At 45.1% G+C, this 16,085-nt stretch overlaps 1 protein-coding gene across 10 annotated transcripts in view; it reads left to right on the forward strand.

Moving 5' to 3' along the window:
* The window catches only part of CACNA1D (calcium voltage-gated channel subunit alpha1 D), a 267,753-nt gene that overhangs the window by 142,403 nt on the left and 109,265 nt on the right, over positions 1 to 16,085 (forward strand). For all 10 annotated transcript variants that reach the window (XM_075833887.1, XM_075833890.1, XM_075833888.1 and 7 more), the window contains exon 9: positions 2,396 to 2,565. In XM_075833887.1, coding sequence (XP_075690002.1) covers positions 2,396 to 2,565 — 170 coding nt within the window. The remainder of the gene's footprint in view (positions 1 to 2,395; positions 2,566 to 16,085) is intronic.

Genomic DNA, 16,085 nt, shown 5'->3' on the forward strand with positions numbered 1-16,085 from the left:
GATAACCGAAGACATTAGATAATCTAATCAATGTAATGTGCTGACACGATTTTAATGTCTGTGGGTAGCTGCATTGATGCTGTAATAGATTGACTGATATGGTAAATCAGGGTTGACTCAAGTAGTCAACCCCTGTCCATAGGCCCTATGAGGGCATAGAAGAACTTCACTACTCAGGACTCACCTCATTAGCCATAGTAGAGAGCCTATGCAAAGAACTCATATAGACTCACTCACACTCGGTGATACCATGTAATGTACTGTATCAGCTTTCTTCATGGTGATATACAATCCCTTGTACCTATTTATAATAAAATCTACTTTCTATATTTATCAGTATTTATTTTTTAATTTTGCAACCCAAAAGCCATTTTTTCTAACTGTTTTTTCTATCTGGAAGTTCCTGTTCTCATTGCGTATTACACTCTGAATGAATTAGTGAAGTTGCAAAAGGACTCCCTACACAGGGAGAGACAAGGAGCCATTATTATCAATGTCTACATCAATTACATATAGAGGGAGGCAGTACTATCTGTGCCTACATAATTTGCAAAGAGAAATGAATGCAGTACTATCTGTGTCTACATTGTTTACATAGAGATAAAGGCAGTACTATCTGCCTACATAATTTACATAAAGAGAGCTGAAAGCAGTACTATCTGTGCCTATATCCTTTCGATAGGGAGATGAAGGCAGTACTATCTGTTACTACATTATTTAAGTAAAGAGAGATAAAAACAATACTATCTGTGCCTACATAATTTACATGGAGATGAAGGCAGTACTATGTGTGCTTACATCATTTACAGCCAGCCAGAAGGAGGCAGTGCTATCTGTAACTTCAGAGTTTACATGAAAAAAATTGAGGTAGTACTAACTTTGACTATTGTTTTGATGGAGAGACATCTGTCTGTGCATACAGTTTTTTACCAAGAGAGATAGGGAGGCGGTGTGTCCACAGTTATAGCCATGTTTTCCTTTACCAGGGGGGCAAAGATTCAGTTCCCAGCCCTATCCCTATATCCTGGCCATGGCAGAATGTGCATAGTTTGCGCCCCCAGGGCATGCAACAACCAGGGATCCCCTAGCTACTACACTGTCTGTTTCTACACATTTAGGCCAGATTCACACAAACGTATACGTCCGTGTGCTGTCAGTGAAAACAACGGACTGCACACGGACCTATGTAACTCAGTGGGGCTTCTCAGACTTGCTTGATTTTCACGCAGCGTGTGTCCGTTGCGTGAAACTCACTGCATGTCCTATTCTGGTGTGTTTTTGCGGAACATTCACCCATTGAAGTCACCCGTGTGCTGTCCGTGATTCACGCACCTGTTGCTAAAGAAATGCAGAGAAAAAAATTAATAAATAAAAAAATGTGCACCAACACTGACGTCAAGAACTGATGCCACACGGAACACACACTGATGGCACACGGAAATGTAACGCAGGAAAAACACGGTGTTTTTTGCGGACGCAAAACGGACACGTTCGTATGAACCTAGCCTAAGGGCTCATTCACATGAGCGTGAATCTCGTCCGTGTGCTATGTGTTGAAATAACGCACAGCCCACGGCCCCATTGATTTCGATGGGGCTATTCACACATGCGTGAGTTTTCACGCAGCGAGTGTCCGTTGCGTGAAACTCACTGCATGTCCTATATTGGTGTTTTTTCACTCACCTAGCTGACCATTGAGGTCAATGGGTGCGTAAAAACCAGAGACAGCACACGGACGACATCCGTGTGCTGTCTTGTGTTTTACGCATCAATTACATTGAAAAGAAATGCGAGCGCGTGAAAAACACGCCACTCACAAAGCACGCTGGTGCAACGCACAGCTCGTGTGAATGTCGCCTTACAGGGAGGCAGCACTATCTGTATGCAAGCACCTCATTACATTGTTACCCAAAAACATAGATGGTGGCATCCCTTGCTGAGCATTAAACCCGAGCCGTTGTAATGCTGATTCTTAAAAAATATTATAATGCAAAGTAGGCAACAATATTCAAGTATTTGTGAAATGGGTCGATTATAATATAGACAAAAGAAAATGCAATTTTCTTTTATCGTTCACACATATTGCTTTTTGGCAATTGCTTACTTGAATTGGTTTCGTTTTATGGGGAATTTCCATAGCAACTAGTGAATGTCTTATGTTTTTGTTTTTTATGTCCTCTTTTTTGTGACAAATATGTGCTGTATCCAACATAAACATTCTGTTTATCAGTTTTGTAACACTCTTGTGAAATATCTGCAAACTAAAGTGCTTTGCATGTCAACCTGTGCTGTACGCAAAAATGCACTGCAATGCTTTCCCTGCAGTACATTTACCGGCCCTGTGTGCGCATTTCTTGTATTGACTAGTAGTTTGTTCTGTCTCGGCTCCTCACAGTGAGTTTTCCAAGGAAAGAGAGAAGGCAAAAGCCAGAGGTGACTTTCAAAAGTTACGTGAAAAGCAGCAGCTTGAGGAGGATTTAAAAGGTTACCTGGACTGGATCACCCAAGCTGAAGATATCGACCCCGAGAATGATGAGGAGGGTGATGAAGAGGGCAAGCGCAATAGTACGTACATAAGTATAGAAATTACAACACCTGTAAATATAAAACCTTAAATTATCCTTTTTTTTATCACATTTTTTTTTTAAGTGGCTCTGTCAGGTCCCCCATGCTACCCGAAGTGAGGGCAGAATAGGGTAAAGGGGGAAACGCTGAGATTGGAAATGCATAATTGGTGCCAGGATTTATAGAGAAAGCCTGTAAGTCCTTCTTCCCCCGCCCCCACAGAGTGATTGACAGCTCTTCTTGCATACATAGTCATACAGGAAAAAATGTCAATCACTCTGATTGGTGCTGGGAGTTCCTGCTCTGAAGGGAGACAGACAACTGCTTCCTTCAGTGATTGAGCACTGTAGAAGACAAGACTAATTTACTACCTGTAAAGTAACAAGACAAGAAACCCTAAGGCGGAATTCACACGACAGGGATTCCCGGCCGGGTGCCGGCCGTTCATAAATCGGCCGGCACCCGGCTGCATTAGGAATAATAGACCCCTAATGGGGCTATTCACACGACCGATTTTTTGACGGCCGGGAAAACCGCCCGTCAAAAAATAGGACATGCTCTATTTTCAGCCGGGTGCCCGGCCGCCCGGCTCCCATAGAAGTCTATGGGGCCGGGTAATACACGGCCATCACCGGAATGTGTCCCGAGTGATGGCCGGGTCTACCGTCGCTCGCGCTCTATCTCCTCCTCCTCACAGCGCAGAGTGCATGTGAGGAGGAGGATCTTTTATTGCTCGCTGTAGGAGTCGGAATCCCCAATCCCCGGCTGGGGATTGGGGATTCCGCTACAGGAGAAGTGCGTGACTGCACTGTCCATATATGAACACAGCGAAGTCACGCACTTCTGCAGCGGAATCCCCGACTCTATGGCCGGGGATGCCGCTACAGGAGAAGTGAGTGACTACACTGTCCATATATGGACACAGCGAAGTCACGCACTTCTGCAGCGGAATCCCCGACTCTATGGCCGGGGATGCCGCTACAGGAGAAGTGAGTGACTACACTGTCCATATATGGACACAGCGAAGTCACGCACTTCTGCAGCGGAATCCCCGACTCTATGGCCGGGGATGCCGCTACAGGAGAAGTGAGTGACTACACTGTCCATATATGGACACAGCGAAGTCACGCACTTCTGCAGCGGAATCCCCGACTCTATGGCCGGGGATACCGCTACAGGAGAAGTGAGTGACTACACTGTCCATATATGGACACAGCGAAGTCACGCACTTCTGCAGCGGAATCCCCGACTCTATGGCCGGGGATGCCGCTACAGTAGAAGTGAGTGACTACACTGTCCATATATGGACACAGCGAAGTCACGCACTTCTGCAGCGGAATCCCTGACTCTATGGCCGGGGATGCCGCTACAGGAGAAGTGAGTGACTACACTGTCCATATATGGACACAGCGAAGTGACTCACTTCTGCAGCGAAATCCCCGACTCTATGGCCGGGGATTCAGCTACAGGAGAAGTGAGTGACTACACTGTCCATATATGGACACAGTGACGTCACTCACTTCTGAAGCGGAATTCCCGACCTGTGGCAGGGAATTCCTCTTCAGGAGAAGTCAGTGACTACACTGTCCATATATGGACATTGAAGTCAGTGACTTCTCCCGGAAAGGGGGGGGGGGGATGGGTGCAACCTACAGGGGACTGTGTGGCATCACCTACATGGGGCAGGGTGGGTGGCATCACCTACAGGGGGCAGGGTGGGTGGCATCACCTACAGGGAGCTGGGTGGCATCACCTACAGGGGACAGGGTGGCATCGCCTGCAGGGGGCTGTGTGGCATCGCCTGCAGGGGGCTGTGTGGCATCGCCTGTAGGGGGCTGTGTGGCATCGCCTGCAGGGGGCTGTGTGGCATCGCCTGCAGGGGGCTGTGTGGCATCGCCTACAGGGGGCTGTGTGGCATCACCTACAGGGGGCTGTGTGGCATCACCTACAGGGGGCTGTGTGGCATCACCTACAGGGGGCTGTGTGGCATTACCTACAGGGGGCTGGGTGGCATTACCTACCAGGGGGGCTGTGGCATTATCTACAAAGGGCTGTGTGTGGCAACAAATTTTAAATGAAATTCATCCGATTTTAAAACGGACAGGGAAAAAAACGGATTCAAATCGGGTCCAAATCGGCCGGTAAAAACGGCAACTTGGCCCGGAACGGAATCGGAACGGATGCAAAAGGGATGCAAACCGGCCGGGAAAATCGGCCAAAAACGGCCGATTTTCCCGGCCGACACTCGGACCCTGTCGTGTGAATGAGGCCTAACAGATACGTTTTGGTTTTTTTCCTGGGACAATTTTGAGGTTTACAACGCAACTGATAATGCACAAAATAACAATTGTTTTTTTTTGTTTTTTTTTAAGAAATGTATTTATAAGTAAAGGTGATTCAGAGGTTTTGAAAAGCTTTCTTAGTTCTTGTCTTGTACTATGCCAGGAAGGGGAGCCAAGACGTGGTTCCAGACTGTGGCTAGTATTGATGTACTAAATTTTACTCAGTTTGTAAACATTTATGACGCTGTTTGTTACAGATGTCGCATTGAAAAAGTGCAGTGAAAAGGTTGAGTTGGTACACTTGAAAAATTTTGACAAGCGAGCGGTAATTTGCAGCAAGCACAATGCGCCTGTGGGATAGCCACACGAGCAGTTCATTGTAAAGCCGTCATTGAGGCTGATCTAATGCAAAACACAGCAGGAGACAGACATTCACTGAGACAGACCCTGATTTATGCCAAAGACATGCTGTGAACTCAAACACCTCAGCAGAGACGGCAGCTTCCCTCATGTAACAGCCGCCGCCGGTTAATTAAAACAATGTGGGATCAGGACTTGGATGTAACTTCAGGACAGTGACCACAATTTGTAGTTCAGGCAATGATCGGGTCACTCGGCCAGCTGGGACTTTACTGGCACCAAGAATAAATACATGCAAAAAACGATGGATTCCGCTACCGTCAGCGCCTTGCTACTTTATCATAGTGACTGCTATTAACATTATTTTAATTATTGATAATATAACATTCAGCTGCCGGATTAGTCAGAAGATCGATGTACTGTACCCGCCACAACAAGGGCTGTTTTTACAGTTGCTGCCCTAGACATGATGGGGAGCACAATAAAAATTAAAGGGGAATTGCACATGATGTGAAAAGATGACTGTGGTGCTCTGTTTTAAAGGGGTATTCCCGGCATGACGAGCAATGCGTATTCAATCCCATTTGCAAAATCAATAAGCTTACTAAATATACTTTGTTTGCCAAAATCAACCTACAAAGTACCCTAGAAAAAGCACTTGTGAACCTGATTTCCACTGGAGACGTCCTCCAGTAGTTCTCTGTTCTCCCGGTCAATCATCCGCAGGTCTACACCGCTATCTCTGTATTGCAGCGTAGTTTCTCTTATTGTGATGTGATCCCAGGCATGTGCAGTTTGCTTGGCATGCGAGCGCAGTACATCGCAGCTGCACGTTCCTCAGCATTGCATTGGCACCGCTCAGCTGTGTGACAGGTGCTGCCGAACATTCCCAGGTGACAGCGCACTGCATTTTTACCATTGTTTTTGTGATGCGTGCACTGCTCCCGTTTACGCTTAATTCAGAGATGACAGATTGGAGTGGACAAGGTGGGCAGAGCACAGGAAGGAATGCAGGACCGATGGGAAATGCAGTTTCCCATTGTAAAGTGGCGGTCACATGATGAAAGATGGAGGACCACCCAGTTTGGGAAACCAACAACGCTAGAACAGCAAGAAAACTGGCGTATTAGAAGGGAAGCACACAGTAAAGTTATAATGGGGGCATTCTCTTTTTCCTAACTCTGGCAGGTACAGGTACAGACCCCTTTAATATCCAGTCAGGGGTATCTTGATGACAAACAGTTACAGCATTATAGGATTGGTTGGGGTCTTACCAATGGGAACATCACTAATCATTAGAATAGGGGTTTACATTGGCATCTAAAAGAGAGGGGGGAGAGGACTGGAGAGTGAACTTCCTATATCGGTGACCACGCTGTCTGTACAGTAGACACGATGGGGGGTATTTATCAAAACTAGTGCAAAGGAAAAAGGGAGCAGTTGCCCATAGAAACTAGTTTCCAACTCTTATCTTTTAAAAGGCCCCTTGGCAAATTAAAGAAGCAATCTGATTGGTTGCTATGAGCAAATCCTCTACGGTTCCTTAGCACCAGTTTCAATACGTCTCCCCCAATATCTGTGGTCAACAGTAGTTGGAAGCTGGTGTGTGTATATATATAGATATATATATATATATATCTATATATATATATATCCTGTACATACTCCTGGGTAACAATGTCACTTAGATGTCATATTGCCATGGCCAGCATACAGGTCCTCCTCAATAAATTAGAATATCATCAAAAACTTAATTTATTTCAGTAATTACATTCAAAAAGTGGAACTCCTATATGATACAGATTCATTACACACAGAGTGATCTATTTCCAGCATTTTTTTTTTCTGTTAATGTTGATGATTATGGTAACAGTTAATGAGAACCCAAAATTTATTGTCAGAAAACGAGAATATTATATAAACCCAATTTCCAAAATTATTTTTAATACCGAAATGTAGGCCTACTGAAAATTAGGTAATTAATGTAATCAATTTTTACCCAATATTCTAATTTTCGGAGAGAATAAATATAATATGAGTTTCACTTTTTTGATTGAATTACTGAAATAAATTAACTTTTTGATGATATTCTAATTCATTGAGAAGGACCTGTAGGCTTCAACAACACCAGTCAGGTAAGAGACACTTTGGGGGCATGTTTTTTTTTTGTTTTTTTTTGTACATGGTAGACACATTGCCTTTCTGTTCAGTGGTAACCAGACTCTAACATCATTTTCTCATATATTGCGGTCCGTGGCTCTCAATACTGCACATCAACAGCTGCACATAATCTAGATCCTATCTCATGTTTCCTCATGGAAAATGATTGCGGCCATTTGTTATCTGTTTAATAATGGTGGGTTAGTTGAAAATAATGACTGGAGTATTACAGATTGTTGATATGCTGCTCGTAGGAAGTTATTTAATGAGCTTATGCTACTGTGGTTTTATCACTGCACATATCTCATTTAATTGACACTGTGTCCTCTGGGATTGTTTGACCTTATATTCTGCCCCACAGGGAAAAAACAACTTGTCTCGCACATTCAGGAGCTTAACCTCATCTTCTAAGACATGCTCTTAATGTACATTTCACATGCTTGGTGTAAACTGGCGTGTATTGTGAGGAGGAGGGCTGCGCAATTGTAGAACTAACTCCGTTGTACCAAGATAGAGAGTAGCAGGACCCGTTCCGTCACGAGAAACAATGCTGGAACAACTTTTCTTCTGAGTTGTTTCTCCTTGAAATGTACGAATTAATGGGGTTTTCCGAGACTTTGATATTGATGGACTATCTTTAGAATGGTCCATCAATATCAGAACGGTGGCGGTCTGACTCCTTCATAGTTTACCAGGCACAGCGATTTAGTTGTGGTTGTGTCTAGTACTGCAGCTTAGTCCCATTCACTGAAATTAAACTGAGAAATGTATACAATGAAGGGGATGTGACGTTGATTGAAGCGGCGCGGCCCCATTACTCAGCTGATCGGTGGGGGTGCCGGGCGCCGGACCCCCTCCAATCTGATATCAATTGCCTATCCTAAGGGTAGGCCATTCATATCAATATCCCTGAAAGCCACTTTAATTGACAACTGGATATTACCATTCCCATTGTCAATAACACTGTCCCATCAGTGCTGACAGTTTCAGACTATGTAGGGACACACCCTATTGAGAAGTGGAATGGCACCGACATGTTAGGAGAGCTAAAGGGTCCTCATTAATGGGGTTTTCCAGCTTTAAAAAAAATAAAAAAAAATGTGGGATCTGCTAATAGGTAAGATAACATCAGACAATAATACATATACACCGCTCCAGCACTGATGGTCCCGTGGTCGGCCGCTGGCCTCTGTTTGCCCCATACTTTTTACCTCACAAAGAGTTATATACCGTATAATGGAGATATATGGCCAGTGCTGTCATGGGCTTCTCCAGAGCCTAAGTCCCCGGGCAGAGCACTTCCGACGCACTTGCCGGGGACTCTAGCATTGAATAGCCCTTGACATCACTATACATATAGGGACAGTGACGTCAAGGGCTCTCCCAGGACCGGAGTCCCCGGCCAGAGTTCTTGTGATGCTCTGGCCGGGGACTCCGGCATTGTAGCTTCTGGAATGGACAGTGACGTCAGAAACTTCCCCGGGCACAGCGCTTCATTTAGCGCTCTGCCAGGTGGTTTGGGCGATGTATTCTACTGTATACCTGTACAGTGGCATATGTTTCAGCCTTCTGTGGGTGGTATACATCCTCCCAACGTATACCTCAGATGAAAGGCTATGAACATGATATGAACAGGACCTAAGCATGTCTGCTTTGCTATTATATACCATTGTATGTATTGATATACTGCACTGTACCATATTGGTTGCCTGTCTACCCTGGCATTTTCATTTTTGTATTGTTTTATATCTAGAAACACTATACTTAAACTCTGGATCAGAAAACCTAATCTACTATAACTTTATGTATTTTAATGGATTTTTAGTTTGTACTTATTCTAATTTTCTTATTCTCATGTTATACATTGTGATAACTGGTGATTTACAATATGATGCTACCACACTAGGGTTAAATGTCAAATTTATTAAAGTCGACCGGTTAGCTCTCCCGACATGTCTGTTTTAGTAAATATTTGTATTCCCAATGATTTAACAATGTTGGAGTACCTTCTCATAGAATTCTGCATTGTGCCATTCCTCTGTTATTCCTCCTAGAAATGTATGAATAAATTGGCAACTGGGCGTATTGGAGCATTTCCCTATACACTCTGACACTGTCAGTAAAGATTTGGCAGAGTCACTGTCAATGTTCCTTCTAAGTCTTGGCAGCTCCTGAGCGGGGCAGTTAGGGAGCAGGGCAAACCTCCATCAATGGTGGGCGATCTGATGACCAAAAGTAATACCCCCAGTAACGCTAATATAGCGACTAAATAAGAGAATAAGAAAACTTAAATTAGTTAATTACTTTTTTAAATACTATAATATTATAAGTACACCAATCAAATAGACAACACCAATTATAGGCATCAATGAAAGAATCCCCCATTAGACCACTGTTCTTATAGATAGCGCCACACAGACCCCCTGTAGATAGTGCCACACAGACCCCCTGTAGATAGCACCACACAGCCCCAGTAGATAGCGTCACACGCATCCCCCTGTAGATAGCATCACCCCCCCCTGTAGATAGCATCACCCCCTGTAGATAGCATCACACGCAGACCCATTGTAGACAGCGCCACACAGACCGCCCTGTAGATACTGCCACAGAGCACCCTATAGATAGTGCCACACAGACCCCTGTAGATACTGCCACACAGCCCACTATAAATAGTGCCTTACAGCACCCCTATAGATAGTGCCACACAGCCCCTTGTAGATAGTGTCACGCAGACCCCTGTAGATGGTGCCACACAGACCCCCCTGTAGATGGTGCCACACAGACCCTCCTGTAGATAGTGCCACACAGACCCCCCTGTAGATAGTGCCACACAGCAATCCCACCTGTATATACTGCTACACAGCCCCCCTCTCCCCTTGTATATAGCGCCGCACAGCCCCCTCCCCTTGTATATACTGCTACACAGCCCCCCTCTCCCCTTGTTTATAGTGCTACACAGCCCCCCTCCCCTTGTATATAGTGCTACACAGCCCCCTCTTCCTTTTGTGTATATATCGCTACACAGCCCCCCTCCTCCCCTTGTGTATAGTGCTACACAGCCCCCTCCTCCCCCTGTATATAACGCTACACAGCCCCAGTCCTCCCCTTGTATAAAGCACTACACAGCCCCCCTCCTCCCCTTGTATATAGCGCTACACAGCCCCCTCCTCCCCTTGTATATAGTGCTACACAGCCCCCTCCTCCCCTTGTATATAGCGCTACACAGCCCCCTCCTCCCCTTGTATATAGCGCTACACAGCCCCCTCCTCCCCTTGTATATAGCGCTACACAGCTCCGCTCCTCCCCTTGTATATAGCGCTACACAGCCCCCCTCCTCCACTTGTATATAGCGCTACACAGCCCCCCTCCCCACAGCTCCTTAAAAAAAGGTTGTACTTACCTTGCCCCGTTCCCGCCACAGACTGAGCGCTACACTGTCTCTCCGACGGGACGCATGCGCAGACCGGCGTGATGTGACGTCATCATGCCGGCCTGCGCGACTTCCAGCGCCTTATCGGCTACAGGCCTAACGTGGAATACAGCCTATAGTATTCATTTGTATGTGGGTCCTGGGGACACACATACAAGTGAATGTGGCTGTCGCTAGCATCGGAGCCCCCTCCAGTGCTAGCAGCGCCACTGTAGTCGCCCGTGACAGTGCGCAGGCTTTAAACTTTAGTGAGCGGGCGGATTGTGGAAGGTGCCCGGCCGCGCACCTTATAGGGAACACTGGTCACTGTATATGGACACTTATGATTGACGTGGGGAATAGAAACACCCAGTTGTCCAATTATTCATACATTTCCAGCCAGGAGGATATACAGGGGAAAGAGAGTTCTGAGAGAAGATGCTCCAGCATTGTTATTTTGTGGGGAATGCAAGAAGTTACAAAAACAGACCTGTCAGGAGAGCTCACAGGTCCTCTTGAATGGGCATATCCCAATGGACATTGATGCCATGCTAACATTTCTGTAGCACTTTCACTATTGTGTATTTACTTTGCTCCCCCTTGTTGGTTCATTTTTCTCTTCTTTAGTTTTGCTCCATGTTGTAACCGCTTTTTACGTTTCTATTTAACACCTCACTTTAATTGCTTTGACTCTATTCATTAATGTCCCATTCATTTGTGTACTATAAACAGCTGCATGAAGCCTCCTGCGATTAACATTTGCAGCGCCATCAGCTGAGATTGTCTCGACTTACTTAGATGAATTGCGCTTTTTAATATTCATCTGTCACTTTGTAGCTTATTTGTGTATTAACACTACTGCCACCTGCTGTTCAATTGACAAAACTGTGTTTCTGAAATAAAGGGGTGACGCTGGAGGATTTACTGGGAGAAAAGAAGAAAGGGTGGTTTAAATGCTTTAACCGTAAAAATAAACACGGTAAACTTGACTTTGCTGTGACCAGACTGCTGTTTGCCGTGCTTTGCATGTGTTGCATGCTACAATTTTGGTGATGTTTATGTTCTACTTTCTACTATATTTTTATGTCTTTTTTGTAAATACAGATTATATTCAATAATAATCACTGTTCACGTTCTGAATATGAGGACAGACACTATTCTGTTTGCTGCTGTTGCTGCAGAATTTATTAAAGTCCGTGGCATTCGATCAGTATAAGCATGAGTCAGTTTAACTAAACCGCAAGAAGAGCTTAGCTATAGCTGACATGTCTGACCCAGTTACTTGTAGTCTAAACATCTTGCATTTTCCAGCCTTAAAGAAATGGCACTGAATGTACTCGTAGTATAAGCTACATTACATTACAACATGCGGCTGTAGAGAAAAATACGGCTTCTATGTTAGCTGATTGAAATTGGAATAGATCTCCTTGTCAAAAAAGCGATGTACACAACAGATATACGCAAATATTGGGTCCGCAACCACGAAGCAATTTGGTGAAGTAACACGTAACAATCCATGCAGCAAACCTGATCTCTTTTTCTGAATAAGACAGACATTCGAGAGCAAAGTCTGTTTCTTTCCATCTGCAATAGCAGATATGGTCACTAGGCGGCTTGCGGGGCCCCTAGGCATAGGAGCTCAATAGAACTTGCAATTTTACTGCATGGCAGACTGAGATATTATGCGGTCAGCCCAATTCCCTTTATAAAATAGGTTTAATTTATCAGGGTCTAGCAGAGGGAATATTTATACTTTGGGTAGAAAACTGGAAAAGATGGAAAACCCCTACGATCTTTGGATCTTGGAATCCCACTTAAATGTAATTTTAGCGGTGGAATTTTTTTTTTAAGCAAAAAAATAATCTTCACTTTAAAATAGAAGACACGTGTTCACAAATAAAAGGACCATGAAGATGGTGAAACTCCTAATAGCAATTCAGGGAATAAGGCTACATTCACACGAGCGTGACAGATTTCCGCACGTAAATCTGTCCGTGTGCGTTGCGTTATGGCATCAGTGGGCTTTGCGAGTGGCATGCGTTTTTTACGCACTCGCAAAGCAATTCTTAGTTTTTTTTTTATGGAATTGATGCGCAAATCACGCACGCACGGATATGCATCCGCGTTGCTGTGCGTGGTATTCACGCACCCGTTGACTTAAACGCACCAATACATGCAGTGAGTTTCACGCAACGGACTCTCGCTGCGTAAAACTCACGCATGTGTGAACAGTCCCATTGAAATCAATGGGGTCGTGTGCTAGGAGTGATTTTCACGCACAGGACACGGACGAGTTTTACGCTCGTCTTAATGAGCCCTTACTATAATATTTCAACAACTGCCAAACGGGGTTGTGGGTCAGAATATATATTTTTTTTATCCACCTGTGCGTTATTTGCAGTGAATACCGCTAGTCTTTCCCACTACTGTGGCTGACCTGGAGATACTCAATGATGTAATTGTATTCAGAACAAGCCATTTTTTTTTTTTAAATCTGCTAAAGTGATCTGTAAGGGCATGTGCACATTGGTAGAATACGTTGCGTAAAAGTACAAAGCATATTCGACCCAGAACGTGTTTCAATTGTGGTGCTGATTTTCGGTGTTGAATTGGTTCTGCGGGAAACCGCTGAGAAAAAAAAGCCAATACGTATCTTACTGGCATTGCCATAGCGACACATGCCTCTATTCTCAAGGCAGCCCGGCCTCCAGTGTTGATTCTGCAGCCCGGCCTCCAGTGATGATTCTGCAGCCCGGCCTCCAGTGTTGATTCTGCAGCCCGGCCTCCAGTGATGATTCTGCAGCCCGGCCTCCAGTGATGATTCTGCAGCCCGGCCTCCAGTGATGATTCTGCAGCCCGGCCTCCAGTGTTGATTCTGCAGCCCGGCCTCCAGTGTTGATTCTGCAGCCCGGCCTCCAGTGATGATTCTGCAGCCCGGCCTCCAGTGTTGATTCTGCAGCCCGGCCTCCAGTGATGATTCTGCAGCCCGGCCTCCAGTGATGATTCTGCAGCCCGGCCTCCAGTGATGATTCTGCAGCCCGGCCTCCAGTGATGATTCTGCAGCCCGGTCTCCAGTGATGATTCTGCAGCCCGGCCTCCAGTGTTGATTCTGCAGCCCGGCCTCCAGTGATGATTCTGCAGCCCGGCCTCCAGTGATGATTCTGCAGCCCGGCCTCCAGTGATGATTCTGCAGCCCGGCCTCCAGTGTTGATTCTGCAGCCCGGCCTCCAGTGATGATTCTGCAGCCCGGCCTCCAGTGTTGATTCTGCAGCCCGGCCTCCAGTGATGATTCTGCAGCCCGGCCTCCAGTGATGATTCTGCAGCCCGGCCTCCAGTGATGATTCTGCAGCCCGGCCTCCAGTGATGATTCTGCAGCCCGGTCTCCAGTGATGATTCTGCAGCCCGGCCTCCAGTGTTGATTCTGCAGCCCGGCCTCCAGTGATGATTCTGCAGCCCGGCCTCCAGTGATGATTCTGCAGCCCGGCCTCCAGTGATGATTCTGCAGCCCGGCCTCCAGTGATGATTCTGCAGCCCGGCCTCCAGTGATGATTCTGCAGCCCGGTCTCCAGTGATGATTCTGCAGCCCGGCCTCCAGTGTTGATTCTGCAGCCCGGCCTCCAGTGATGATTCTGCAGCCCGGCCTCCAGTGATGATTCTGCAGCCCGGTCTCCAGTGATGATTCTGCAGCCCGGCCTCCAGTGTTGATTCTGCAGCCCGGCCTCCAGTGTTGATTCTGCAGCCCGGCCTCCAGTGATGATTGGCTGCAGCAGTCACATGGGATAAAACATCATCACAGGAGGCCGGACTACATGGAGGACGAAAAGGAGCCATCGCTATGACAACGCCATGGGGGTGAGTATAGACTTTTATTAAATGTAAACAAAGAAATTATTGTGTTTTTTTTTTTCCAGATTTACGATTTTTGCTGTGAAATCCACTGCAAAAATCACAACATTTGCTATTTTTTGTGGCTTTTACCAACCTATTCAATTTAATGGTGAAAACCCGCAACAAAACCCGAGTTCAGCGATGCCGCAGCGTAAATTGACAAGCTGCGGATAAAAAAAACTGCACCACAGGTCAATTTCTGAACATTTTCTCAGCGTGTGGATGAGATTTGTTCATTTCTCTTCTTCTGCTGTAATAATGCAGATAATCAGCCCTGTGTGAACATACCCTTATGTTGTGCTAGAAAATCATTATTTAAAGGGGTTGTCCGGTTTCAGCAAAATAATCTCATTTTTTGTATTATGAAAAGTTGTTACATTTTCCAATATACTTTCTGTATTAATTCCTTACAGTTTTCAAGACCTCTGCTTGCTGAAGACAGAATTGTATCCACTGGAAGTAAACAATGATTGTTCCTACACAATAACAACAAGCAGAGATCTTGAAAAACACGAGGAATTAAAGTAGTTTTCCGATACCTAATTTATGTATTTTGTATCTCTCCTCCGCTTATTATAATCTTAAACAGACCCCCCTGAATAACGTTTTTATATTTTTCATTTAGGATAACGCCTATTTGTTTACATTTTAAAGGTTTATTTACCTCTTAGTCTCTTCCGGTCCTGCAGGTAAGGGCTGCGCAGGCGCAATGTATTATCATTTAACAGCGCATGCGTGATTCCAATAAAGATTTATTGAACCGCGCATGCGCTAGTTTGCTGCATCGTAGATAGGGACTGTCCACCACAGGAACATCACGGAGGACGCGCGCGCCGTTCATGGTGGAGTCACGTGACACCACTCGCAATTAGAAGATCTTGAATAGGAAAGTGTATTGGAAAGTTAGTTCAATAGTTCGGAAATAGTTTGTTGAACCCCTTTAATTCAGAAAATATATTGGAAAATTGTATAACTTTTATTTATAACAAAAATAAAATTTATTTTCTGAATCCGGACAACCCCCTGTAAGTCAATGCTTGCTGCTCAGTCCTCCCTGTTTTGGCAAGAAATCCCATTCATCTATTTACCTGGCACACATTCACCCAGCAGAGGCTGCCATGGTATAGGGTTTGTAACTTATCGATACAATAAAAATGAATGTCTCAGCTTATTTTCATTTCAGAAGGTTCTTCAGTCATATTTGTAAAGACAAAAGAGAGCACAGATGACATCTTGGACCTACTAGCCCTGATGTTGTCCCATGTAATGGCTCTTGTTTTGGAAATCCTAAACAGTGACCACCCTTTTCTACATTAGCAACAGAGATAAATCAGGATCATTGGAATTGAACATTTAAAAAAAAAAAAATTACAAATAATTAACCTAAATATAGGATTAGGTGTTGCTCTTGTTTGTTATGT

The sequence above is a fragment of the Rhinoderma darwinii genome, chromosome 7, assembly GCF_050947455.1.
Source record: "Rhinoderma darwinii isolate aRhiDar2 chromosome 7, aRhiDar2.hap1, whole genome shotgun sequence".
In the NCBI taxonomy this organism is placed as follows: Eukaryota; Metazoa; Chordata; class Amphibia; order Anura; family Rhinodermatidae; genus Rhinoderma; species Rhinoderma darwinii.